Genomic DNA, 13,329 nt, shown 5'->3' on the forward strand with positions numbered 1-13,329 from the left:
GTGTATAGGAAAGTTTTTCAATGTTGAAAGTTTTATTATGTTTTATACACTGTATGTTGGAAGCTGCCCAGAGTGGCTGGGGAAACCCAGTAAGATGTGTCAGGTATAAATAGTAAAATTATCATTATGGAATGGGACATTCCTATTTTCATTGGTAAATGTTGGAGGGTATGGGCTCCACCTCTTGCTGTTAATGGTAATACTAAAGTTTTTTTATGGAATTCTTTTGCGCCTGTGAAAATAGAGAATGATGAAACCCACACTTGATGCTTTTTTGTACAGTTATTGTGCTATGTATGATCTGTATATTTTAACATAATATGTGAAATATCACCCTGGAAGTATCTCTTTCAATGAATCTGGAAAATTGGCCCTGACACAAATCCTCTGGTGGCGATACGCAGTGTTTACTTTATATAATATCTGGCCCTTTTTATTGATATCAGAAAATGTAACAGGAGGATGAAACAACAAAAAATGAAAACTAATTTGACAGAATTTTAATTGCACACTTCTGAAATAAGTAATGCAATAGTCTTGAAAATTTAATAAACAGTGTGCAGTTTATTTTGAAGAATGCTATCCATACTTTTGTTTGCTGGAACAGATTTCTTTCCACCTTGTATATATTACTTATTGTGTATGCCCTTGACAGTTTCTTGATCTTTAATAAGATTCTTGGAGAATGTGTTGCTTCTAATTTCCTCTTAGTGAACATATCAAAATGGTTTATATATCTGATCAGGTCTATTTCAGGCTGCATATTTTGGACTAACTGCAGGAATTCTGCCATGGCTAAAGCTGTGGATGTTTTATCTTCATTTGAGTTTATTAGAGTAATTTATACTTTCTTTCCCATATGCATGACTTTAATATTTTTAATCATAAATTGACAGATTACATGGGCCTGACGCCATCACACATTCTTAGCAAAATGCCTCTGACTAGCATGTGTGCTCGCAGACCAGTTCTCTATACAGAACAGCATAGTAGTGCTGCTACATAGGATTCAGGATTTAGAAGACATCTGAAGGCAGCCTTGTTTAGATGGGCAGGGTAATGTTGTTGTTCTTGTTGTGTTGTTGTTCTTGTTGTTGTTGTTGCTGCTGCTGCTGCTGCTGTTGCTAATATTAATTCCATTTTAGTGCATTTTCCAGAGGGACAGGGGCAAGATTTGGGGCAATGAGCAATGTTTGGAGTAATGTTACATGATGCCTAACAGCACAATCCAAACCCAAGATCTGCCTGGATGAGTGTTTGGGTTTCGGTGGATCTTGGGCTTTCCTGGATGAGTTGGGGCAATGCCAGTGTAAGTCCCTCCCCACTGCTGAACTGCAGATAACACTAGTTTAAGTCCCTCACCCTGACTCAGCTGGCAATCAGACAGAAAGAACTTACAGCATTGTAGGTCCCCCAAAAAGAGTATTCTGGGAGAGTGGCCAGGGCAGGAGACACAAGGAGAGATCTATACTTATTCCAAACTCTGTTCAGCTCAGTCATGTGACATTGGGTCCATACTCCCCTCCCAGAAGCAGAGTTTGGAATAGGGGTAAATTATGCTGGTCTAAATTACACTGGCTTCCTATAGACAGTATTTCTTTTGACATGAGCATTGGGGGGGACCTGATATCCCCCCTCCAGAGCACCTGTATAATTGATTGAAACCAGAATCCAACCAGAATCTTGAGGTCTTGGAAGGGGGTGAATGAAGTCTGCTGGGAGAGAAGTGGTTGAGGTGGGTTTAGCATCTGCACATTTTTCTCCTGAAATCTCCTGGAGAGTTTCACAAACATGCGCAGGTGGGGCAATTATTTGCAGCAGGGATGTTCCCAAATGCTAGCTGGGCCTAGTAATGTTAGTACTGCAGGCATTTTACTTTCATTTGAGCTGCCTTATTAAAACACACTGGGTCGTTGAACTACAAGGGCAACACAAATCACAGCTTTAACTAATAAACAAAACAAACTCCAGGAAATTCAATCTGCATATTTCACCCTTTCAGTAAAGCACAGTAAAATATTAGATTCTGTTAATTGGGAAATTAGGTAATTAGATTCCGAGCAAGTCATTTGCAACACATAGAGCAGCGTTGGGAAGGCTGTGACCATTGAGTTGTAGGCAAAAAGCAGGAACAGTCATTTGCAATGCACACTACAACTTCCATTATCTCCCGCTACTGGTTATGCTGACTGGGTCTGATGGAAGCTAAAGGCCAACAATGTTTGGGGGGCAGCAGTTTCCCCTGACATAAAGTCTCACAGCAACCATGGCTTGAATCTAAAGGGACTTGATGGAACTTAATTAGTTACTCATTTTTAAATTACTGATTTTAAGTATCATTGATTTCAATGGTTCTGCTGTAAGTAAAACTTAAGTCGGGATCTAGCCACATGCCATTGTAAATATCTCCCTTCTGGGTTTAGAAAACCCTATTAAGTTTTTGTTGCCAATTGGTTTAAAGCAGTACGTCATTTTGGAAAATTCACAAGTACAATAATAGAGTGCTTAGAATCATGCTGTGGGATTACTTATATTCTGTGAAGATTTTCTTAATCCTATTAAATGTAGGGAACAGAATAGTGCCAGTTTTGGTTGGTTGCAAAATAGTAACAATTCAACACTGCCTTTTCGTGTGAGATTGTTTTGCATGCTACTTTGCAAGATTTTTTTTTTTGCTTGAAGGTTTTTAGTATTGTTTCAGAATGATTGGATACTTATAACAACTGCTGAATTAAGTGAAGAGAAGCACAATGACAAGTCTATGGCATAGAATTTTTTTTTTTAAAAAAAAGTATATTAATTTTCATTTTTTAGCATCACACATAAAACAATATAATTCAACGCATCAGTTACTATTATTTTAATATTATTTATTACATTTGTATGCCACCCTTCATCCAAAGATCACAGGGTGGTTCACAACATCAAAATACAAAATGAGAACACATAATAAATAATAAAAACAAACCAATAACCCCTCCCAAGCCAACCACGTTGCTTTAAAGTATCAAATAAAATTCTTACAGGTCTCTCCAAAAAATCTTTCCACATATTACTATGAGATATCGGGAAGTTATAAACACATTCATCTTGATACATATAATAAAAAAAACGGTTGCCACACATTATAAAAAAGATGGGGATTAGAATTCCCTTTGGTTGCACAAACCTGGCACATCAGCCTTTCAGCCAGGGCTATTATCCATGCTCTGGCGTGCCATGCTTCAATGTTCAATCCCAAGACAGTACACCACTACATAGCTATTTCCATACACGCCATCGTGAAGAGGAGGCAGTGCCACATTAAATATTCTTTATGAGCAACTGGTTGATTAGGCATGTCCTGAGTATTCTGAGTCAAGCAAGTTGAGGAGATGGTTGTAGGTCTGTTTGGTATAATACACCCAATTCTTTATTTAGCAAAAGCCAAAATGAGTGAACAGATTTACAAAACCACCGCATTTGCATGTAAGGTCCAGTGGCAATGAATATTGAGTCCATAGTTCATTAATCATTGGATTGCTTCACGTTGTACTCAGATCTGAAGCTCTCTTCCAGAAGCTTTTTTTTACAGTTTCATTCTAAACTGTGGTGTAGACATGTGCTAAGAAAATTTCACAGCACCTGACTGTTGATTCAACAAACATGGTTTATCCACATCTTTGTCCTGAGTCAACGGTATATGCTGAAAGAGAATCCAGGAATCTGGTTGTCAATTTGTGCCATTCAAGTGTTGTTTTTTTTACTAGTGTTCCATGAATAATGTGCTGTATGAAGCATCATTTCAAGAAAAAGACGCACACAGCCCAAACACCTTTTCTTGGAAGTAAGGATACATTCATAGGTCGCAGTTTCTAATGGTGGTAACATGTGACAGTCTGCTCTGTAGGGAACATGGAAACTTTCCACACAATTAGGGTGATTTGCATAATGGATAGCTCTCAGGTGTCACAGATGCCACCAGTTTTCACATGGCAGCTGTAACTTAAAAACAGACAGTTCCTCTACAGGGTCAGACAACTTTTGACACTTAATGATGTTGGACTCCCATCTGTCAAGGCAGCATGGCCAATGATCAAAGCTGATGGGATTTGTAGTCCCGCAACATATAGAAGGTCACAAGTTGCCCATCATTTTCAGCATTCTTTTTTCCACCACCCCCTTTTTTTTACTGTGCCACGAACTGAACAAACACTGGTGTTAAGTCTGCTTACATAATAAAAAACAAAATCCCCACGAAACTCCACATACCTGCTGTAGGTAGTTATCAGCCATGAAAAATTAAATGGAACCTAAATGTACAGATTGAGTTTATCAGGGATGGCCCTCCAGATGTAGTTGGGCTGCACTGGTCATGTTGATTGGCGTTGGGAGTCCAGCAGCTTTGGCGGGGGCACGTTGCTTCCCCATTCCTTCAGTATAATTATCGGATGCTAGAAATAGGCATGGCATGCTGCTGTTCTTGTGCTCTGTTTGTCAGCTTCTTGGGGAGCATGTAACTGCCCAGTGCTAGAAAGAGAGGTGCAAGACTTGTCCAAGACCTCAGTCTGAGCACAAGTCAGAGGTGAATGCTGAGCTCATAAACAACCCCACAATTGTTGCTGCAACATAACATCCAGATTACAAAAGACACAACGCTAACAAGTGACTTGCCCACAAACTGAGAGGTAAGGTCTGAAACCCAACCATCAAACCCTGAAGATAAATCCCCCTTCAATTAATTTACTCCAAAATATTGAAATTCCACCCGGAGTCCCCAAATCAGTTCCTTTTGCATTATTGCACCAGTTCAACTGGCTAATACCTTGTTTCCTGAATGTCTTGTGACTCAAACGTTTTGGCTCCCGAACGCCACAAACCTGGAAGTGAGTGTTGCGGTTTGCGAACGTTTTTTTGGAAGCCAAACGTCCGACGCAGTTTTCTCGGCTTCCACTTGGCTGCAGGAAGCTCCTGCAGCCAATCGGAAGCCACGTCTTGGTTTTCGAATGGTTTCAGAAGTCAAATGGACTTCAGGAACGGATTCTGTTTGAGAACCAAGGTACCACTTTATTGTGCTTCTTGTCCCAATTCAAGATGCTGTTTTCAACCTACGATGTATGACTGGGACATACATACCAGCCCACACACGTTGGACATGTAAAGAGTGCTTCATTAGTAGGAGGGGAAGAAGGACACACACAGCTCGGCCTTGCTCCTCAGCACCAGTGCATTGAACCTGAATGTCTTACAAAGAGATCTATGTTCACTTGGAGCTTTCAACATGTAGGCTTCCAAGCAACCAGGTATTGTAATGTAATCTGAGTCCATCAGTGTGCTACATGGAACTTCAGTAAGGACTGCTGAGGTGTAACGTTGTGCCAAGCCTTGTGCTGAAGCTGCAGCAAACACTCCCAGTGGCCTTCTTGAGAACAAAAATTACAGACTCTCCCCCCCCCCCCCAAAGATGATGGCTCAACATTTTGTGTGCCTATTAAAGGAGCTATAACAACGTGCCTCTACTATGATAAAATGAGTTTTCATGTTTGGGTGAAAAGTACTATGTTGCCTAACTTTCGCGATTTACATTACTGCTAAATTTCTCATCCTTTTAATATTAACATGCACTTTCTTATTTTTGAAAAATGCAAAATAAAAATGAGGGCTATAGTTTAAGCACACAGTTTAAAAAGAAAGTGTATGAGTTACATATAATTAGCATTTTTGTGGTAATATCATGTTAACATGTCAAAAGGTTTTAATTAAAATTACGTCGGCAATTAAATATATTATTCTAAAATGGTGGCATAAGGTAAAGGCAGCTCCTTAGCAACAGAAATATAAGAGTCTTTTTCATGTTTTTTGGGGGGGTCTGGGAGTAAAAATGAACATTCTCATACTCATGTATGAAAACAGCGTTCCATATTCACATTTTGCAACCTGCCTTCTTTAATCTGGGCCTTTTTTAATACACATTTGCGAGCTGACTATTTTTAAAAAATAAATTTATCGGTTTGGTTTTTTTGAAAATAACATCTCCCTTAACAAAAAACTTGGAAGTATACAGCATAAAAATACACAGTAGGCTGAAGCATAGAATATGATTTAACCTAGAGCAACCAAAAAAGTTGACTGCAAAGGTTAAAGATTGTTTTTCTTATTTATGCAATCAATACAACAGTACCAGACATCTGAAAAAAGTCTTTCTGTCTCTAGCTAGTCATATTTTGTTGGTCAGCTGGGTTGGTCACCAAACCCAGTTAAGCCAATTTGTCCAAGACTTTCCAAAACCAGGGTATAACAAGTCTAACCGCTAATGACAGATATCCAGTAAGAGATGTAAATGGGAGATCAGCATTCTGGCCCTGAAGTATATTCAGTAAAGTTAACCCAGAGGACTGAATGACTTGTTGACCAGTTAGGTAAAGGTATCTATGAAAACCCTGTCTTTCGAAAACTTGACACCTTAACATAATACCACCATTTATGCTGCCATGTTTCCTTCATTTCACATCCTTGGGAACAAAATGGTTTAAGAGAAAGTTGCATGTGTGCAAGATAAAGAGTTATGAAGTGCCATTTTTGCAATGTTTTAAGGACTGTTTATTTACTGGGCCATTTCTTCGGGCTCTCCTGTGTTAATATGTTTATATTTAGCACAAAAGATTTTTAACCTTGAAACACTGTGGGTAATATTTCCCCAGTGCCATGAAGTTCAGGAGGGAACTGAGATACCTTGCTCCAGAGGAATAAATTATAACTTAGTGAAGAAAGTAATGAGCTGCTACCAAACTGTTTAAAGTCACCTGTGTATTGGGGAACTCATGTAAATATGTTAGGGATGCCCAAATTAAAATACTTCTGATTGCATATGAACAGCAGGTGCATTGAACTTCCACTGAAACATTATCCAGTTTTTGAGGAACACAATGATGACCTAAAGTTATAGTTCTAACTTTAGCTTTAAGTATTTTTAAGGGGTTTTTTTTTTTTTTGTTAGCTCTAGGCAAAAAATCCAGATCATACTATCAGATGCCATTATCAGATAAAGCAGAAAACCCTTCCACTCCCTAGCCAACTGAATCTTAAGCAAGAGCTCCTCTTATAATCCTGCTGCATACATCATCCTTCTGTCTAGTGTGACTAGTGGTGTGACTTGGTTAACTCTGGCTAGTGAATGAGCGGACAAGGAGGCTTTATTGTGAGAGATTAGCATAGAGGAAGTCAGAATGAGGAAGTTACTCAAGCAAAGGTAGAATACTTCTTTCCTTTGATGAGGTTCCTGCTTCATGCCAGCAGATTAAATGGCAATACATCTTTGCAAGGTTCCCTGCATTTCTAATTACAAGGTGAATGCATCCCAGATACCTGAAGATCTTTTTTAAAGCTCAGAGTGTTTTGCGAGTTGAACCGATACAGTGAGAAGTACGCACCACTGGATTCAATAGAACTTGCACTCAGGAAGCCATGTACAGAACTACAGTCATGCTGATCCTAATAAAATGTGTCTTATTCTATATATTTCTGCTCTTTCATGGCAAATCTGTATGATAGACCAGTGGTGGGCAACTGAATCTGGTTCTTCCAAATGGAACATTTTTCTGTCAACAGAGGAAGCCTTTTTAAGGGACACTGGTTTGTGGGGAATGGCCTCATGGATCAAACTGGGATACATATTGGGCCTAATTAGTCCCGAGAGCTGAAGATTCCCCACCACTGTGAACACTTGGATTTCCCTTGGAGGTGTTGCTATGGGAGCTGTCAGGATGAGCTTCTGGGATTCAAAATTTACTACTACACCACTAAGTGCATCTTGAGACATCATAAAAAAGGAAGAAACATCTGTCACAAATCCATAGACTGCTAGTAGTAATCTGGTAAAACAAATGTGTGCATTCTCCTACCTATTTTGTACTTGGCTGCTCATGCAGATGTTCCACTAAAATCTACAGAGCTTATTCATTCATAACGTAGTAGGACTGCATCTGTCAACATCCTTTGGGTAGCATATTATCTATTGGGGATTGAGATTAATAATTCAGCATTCGGTAGTAAAAGCTGAAAAAGTGTGTTCAATAGCATATTTGTTTTTTATGGGAACATTTTATTTATTTCTGCTAGGTCACAGTAATGAAAGGCAGCAATAGGAATAAAGATCATTCAACAGACGGAGAGGGTACTGGGAAACGACCAAAGAGAAAGTGTCTTCAGTGGCATCCACTACTTGCAAAGAAAATCCTTGACTTTTCAGAAGAAGAGGAGGAGGAAGAGGACGAAGAAGATATTGATAAGGTGAACCTATGTTGTCAAAAAGTAGAGCTTTAGTTGGAGATTTGTTGCCTGTGCAAGCCTTCTAAAACCCATTTGGAAATCAAATTCATTAGTTTTTTTTAAATATCACTCAGCATGACTATTGTGGTTTGCCCCCATTCATATTGAGTAATATCTAAAAAGAGTATCTTTTCCAAATGTTAGACGAGCCCCACACTGTATCATGCCCCTAGGTCCATGTAGTCTAGAATCTTTTTCCCAACCCTATGTGCCCACAGAGTAGCTCATGAATGAAACAACTCTATCCCATTTAGCCATCCAGAAGTTGGTATGCGGATACATAGGTCTTCTGAATGCAGAGTTTTTGAGCTATCATGGGTAATAGCTGCAGATAGGACTATTGTCCATGAATTTGTTTAATCATTTAGTAGCCATTGCCACATTCAGCAAATTCCAAAAGTTAATTATTTGTTGTGGAAATTATCATAAATTACATTATTTTTCATAATAATTCCTTTAAAAAAAAAAACCCCACCTAGAGCAACTTAATACAGTGGTACCTCGCAAGACGAATGCCTCGCAAGACGGAAAACTAGCAAGACGAAAGGGTTTTTTGTTTTTTGAGCTGCTTCGCAAGACAATTTTCCCTATGGGCTTGCTTCGCAAGACGGAAACGTCTTGCAAGTTTGTTTCCTTTTTCTTAACACCGTTAATACAGTTGCGACTTGACTTCGAGGAGCAACTCATAGCACGCGGTGTGGTAGCCTTTTTTGAGGTTTTTGAAGACTTTGGTGATTTTTGAAGCTTTTCCAAAACTTTTCCGACACCGTGCTTCGCAAGACGAAAAAAAATCGCAAGACGACAAAACTCGCGGAACGAATTAATTTCGTCTTGTGAGGCACCACTGTAAACTTTAAAATAATTAACTTTAAAATAAAACTATTTAATACCCTATATTTAAAACACATTGGAGTAGTAAATATCTCTTTTGCCCATCCACTAAAACAAGTGGGCATGCTTCCATCAACAAAATTGTTCAGTGCAACAATTTAAAGCACAAACCAGTGCAGAACCTTAAAACCATTCAGATCACAAAAGCATTTTAAACAGGAAGACTTTATTTACCTGGTTAAAGGTAAAGGGACCCCTGACCATTAGGTCCAGTCGTGGCCGACTCTGGGGTTGTGGCGCTCATCTTGCTTTATTGGCCAAGGGAGCCGGCGTACAGCTTCCGGGTCATGTGGCCAGCATGACTAAGCCACTTCTGGCGAACCAGAGCAGCGCACGGAAACACTGTTTATCTACTTGCACTTTGACGTGCTTTCGAACTGCTAGGTTGGCAGGAGCTGGGACTGAGCAACGGGATCTCACCCCGTTGCGGGGATTCGAACCGCCGACCTTCTGATCGGCAAGTCTTAGGCTCTGTGGTTTAACCCACAGCGCCACCCGCATCCCTATCTACCTATCTACCTGGTTAGAAGGCCATTAATGAGGAGGCAAGACAAGCCTGCCTTGGGAGGAAGTTCCATAGTCTGGGCACAGCAAGATAGATTTCTGTTGAACCTCACTTCAGTCTCTGAGTGGAATCTATCTTTCATCCCACAAAGTGTAAATGCAAAGCTAATGTAATATTATTTGCTCAGACATTTTGCTGAATTGATTGCTTCACTGCAGGGGATTTGCAGGTTTTTAACACAGAATATTAAGTTAGATGTTGGAGCGAATAACTAATAGACACGAGAAATATCCATTACATCTTTAGAATTTTTATTTGTAAAATAGGTCCATCTTCTTGGTGCTGATGGTCTTGAGCACGATGCTGACGAAACAGAAGATGAGGAATCTTCAGAGCAACGAGCTCGCAGGCCGATGAATGCATTCCTTCTGTTCTGCAAACGCCACCGTTCCCTTGTGCGGCAAGAACACCCCCGTCTGGACAATCGTGGTGCTACCAAGATCCTGGCAGATTGGTGGTCTGTTCTAGACCCTAAAGAAAAGCAGAAATACACCGACATGGCCAAGGAGGTACCCAGTGACATTATTGTGCCACATGTTTAAATGGTGAACATTTGAAAAACAGCATCATGCTTAAAATCCCTTCCTCCCCCAGTCTGTGTCAGGTTTTGCAAGGGAGAGGATTAAACAAGAATTCAAGAAGGAAAGGAGCTTCGTGATCAAGCTAAACAGTTCAGTTTATACATTTCATACAGTGTTTTTTATATCGTGTTACTCTGACCTGAAGTACCTGATTCAAAATAGCAGGATTACTAAATTTTTACTAAATATGCAATTTTTTTGGTCTGGATACCCTCCTTTTACAGAGGCCCATTCCCATTTTAAAACCCAAAAGGTGTTCCAGCAAATATGTTATAACTGGTTTCTCAAAAGCAAGTGAAATACCTGTTTTACTTTCTAATATTTCCCTTTCCAAATTACTGCTACTGAAACAGACCCAAAGGGTAGATTTATTTTAATTAAGGGTTTTCTTGACGACTAGCTATTTGCTGGTGATATGCTTTGAATTCTAATCAGACTTATTTTATTAAAAAAGAAAAATACCTTGCAACAACTTGAGACGTTAGAAGAGCATACTTTTTTTAACTAAAGCCGATTTTAACTATTTAATTTATCAATAATTTGATAACCTAGACTACCATAACACCTGATTTGGCTCTCTAAACACTAACGCTCATTGGCTACATTCAAATGAAGGGAAACTACTGCATATCAACCTAAGCAATTTGTGCTTCCTTTTTCTGGTTAATTGGCTATAACTTTTGATAGAATACAGATAATTGAACTATCTTTGTTGCATTACATTCTTCATTAAATTTTCTTTCCATTGATATATAATTTCATGGTATTACTCCAATAAAAGTGGAGTTGTGAGCCATCAAACCTCAGAAATACACTTTTTCCAAAAGGTTTTCACAATTTTTGCCACTAGTGTACCTTCACTGTCAGAGGCAGTATGTTTCTGGGAATCACAGGTTGAGATTGTGCTGTTGCTTTTAAGTCTTGCTTTCGGGCTTCACTGCTGTGAAATAAATGCTCGAACTCCAGTAAGGAATGATCTCCCTGCAGAATTTATAAAACTCGTATTTATAAAATAATGTTCTGCTGCAAGGAATCTCTCCTAAATTAATCTATAAAAGTAGCAGATAAGATCCAAAATACAGTATGCCTTGATAAATAATAAGTCTTTCGCTGAAGTTCGGTCCAGGGAAAGCTTCTTGGGGACAGTGTATCATAACTGGTGTGATACAATCAAAAGCCCTCTTTATATTTATTCCGAATCACCCTGTAGTGGATAATGTCTTTAGATATTCTTCTTTATTGATTCAGAATAATAAAAATAGTTCTCATTTGGTTTTTTTCAATACTGAAATTAGGGACTTATTATTTCAACAGGTAGTAAAAAAACAACAACAGTAATAGTAATGGAATCCAGTAGTGATCTGGAAAATTGGAGAGTTGGATTTATAGGACTAAAATGTCTTTTGAGATCTTTAACTTCCCCTTGAACCTTTGTCAGTGGGGAAGAAGAACAACTGCATAACACTCCTGTGAAAAGTGACAATTAGAAACTTCTAACAATAGTGTGTTGAAAACTGCTATGCCTGCGGCGATATGATTCACACAAACCCTCCCTCTTAGGCTTGGTTCTGAAAGCAAGTCTCACATTTCTCTATTGAAAAGGAACAATATAGCCAAGTGTGTTCAGCTCAGTAACATTCATTCCAAGAATGTGTATGAGACGTGCAATTAAGCATATAATTTTTATTCTTTCTGTAGTTTAGCTGTGCAATAGCAGTAATTATGAACAAAAACTTGCCACTGGGTCCTCTTAACAATTTTTTCCTGGTAAAGCATTGATGAAAATACATACAGGAGAGAGAGGGTTTTCTTTTTAATTGCATTTTAAAAATTGTAGTTATAATTTGGCTTCATTATGAACACTGCCCAGACATAATGCACAGCTTAGAACGGTGGCCATACAATGTGTCTCTTGGAGCTAGCCCTCAGGTTCAACAAGGCTATAAAAAAAAAAGATCTTGGAGCAAGCCCAAACTTCAAATCTGGTCTACACCCAGCTCTCTATATTGCGACCATTTTTTTTAGTATGGGCGAATGATAACAAATATTTATACCTTGTAAGAGTAATTAGGGAAACCTGACAATTTCAATTTCATTAGCTGAATGGTGAAATGTAGAAGCACACAAAGGCTTAAGTTGTTCTTTTACCCAAAATATATTGGATAGGGCTCAGTGCTTCCAACTCAGACTAGACATACTGTAAATGCAATAGGCTATCTTTGTGATCAGGGACGTGGGTGGCGCTGTGGGTTAAACCACTGAGCCTCTTGGGCTTGCCAATCAGAAGGTTGGCGGTTCGAATCCCCACGACGGGGTGCGCTCCCATTGCTCGGTCCCAGCTCCTGCCAACCTAGCAGTTCGAAAGCAAGTCAAAGTGCAAGTAGATAAATAGCTACCGTTCCGGCGGAAAGGTAAACGGCGTTTCTGTGTGCTGCTCTGGTTCACCAGAAGCGGCCTAGTCATGCTGGCCATATGACCCAGAAGCTGTACGCTGGCTCCCTCGGCCAGTAAAGCGAGATGAGCGCCGCAACCCCAGAGTCGGCCACGACTGGACCTAATGGTCAGGGGTCCCTTTACCTTTACCTATCTTTGTGATCACGTAGCACAACATTGAGAAACCTTAATCAGGAACATAAGAAGAGCCTGCTGGATCAGGCCAGTGGCCCACCTAATTCAGCAACCTGTACTCACAGTAGCCAAGAGCTGTGGGAAACATACAAGCAGGACCTGAGAACAAGAGGAATCCTCCCTCTAAACCACCCCCCTTCAATTAAAATTTGTCAGTCTTGGTCATATTTCCTGGTGATATTACCAAGATTTCCTAGTCTTCAGGTTGAGACCAAATGTTTCATTTATTTGTTAAGAAATGAATATTCTTTTTTTTAAAAAAAATTGTTGGTATAGTGCAGGTGGTTGAGAAAAATAGTTGAGCCATTGATGCTTTGAGAAATGTTTTTATGGAGTAGCTTGGCAATCTGAGATCAT

At 39.4% G+C, this 13,329-nt stretch overlaps 1 protein-coding gene across 13 annotated transcripts in view; it reads left to right on the forward strand.

Annotated features, from left to right (window-relative positions):
* Positions 1-13,329, forward strand: part of BBX (BBX high mobility group box domain containing) — a 120,677-nt gene that overhangs the window by 64,595 nt on the left and 42,753 nt on the right. For all 13 annotated transcript variants that reach the window (XM_077927207.1, XM_077927202.1, XM_077927205.1 and 10 more), the window contains 2 exons: positions 8,098-8,268; positions 10,030-10,272. In XM_077927207.1, coding sequence (XP_077783333.1) covers positions 8,107-8,268; positions 10,030-10,272 — 405 coding nt within the window. In that variant the 5' untranslated portion in view covers positions 8,098-8,106. The remainder of the gene's footprint in view (positions 1-8,097; positions 8,269-10,029; positions 10,273-13,329) is intronic.

Source organism: Podarcis muralis, chromosome 4 (assembly GCF_964188315.1).
Source record: "Podarcis muralis chromosome 4, rPodMur119.hap1.1, whole genome shotgun sequence".
Taxonomy (NCBI): Eukaryota; Metazoa; Chordata; class Lepidosauria; order Squamata; family Lacertidae; genus Podarcis; species Podarcis muralis.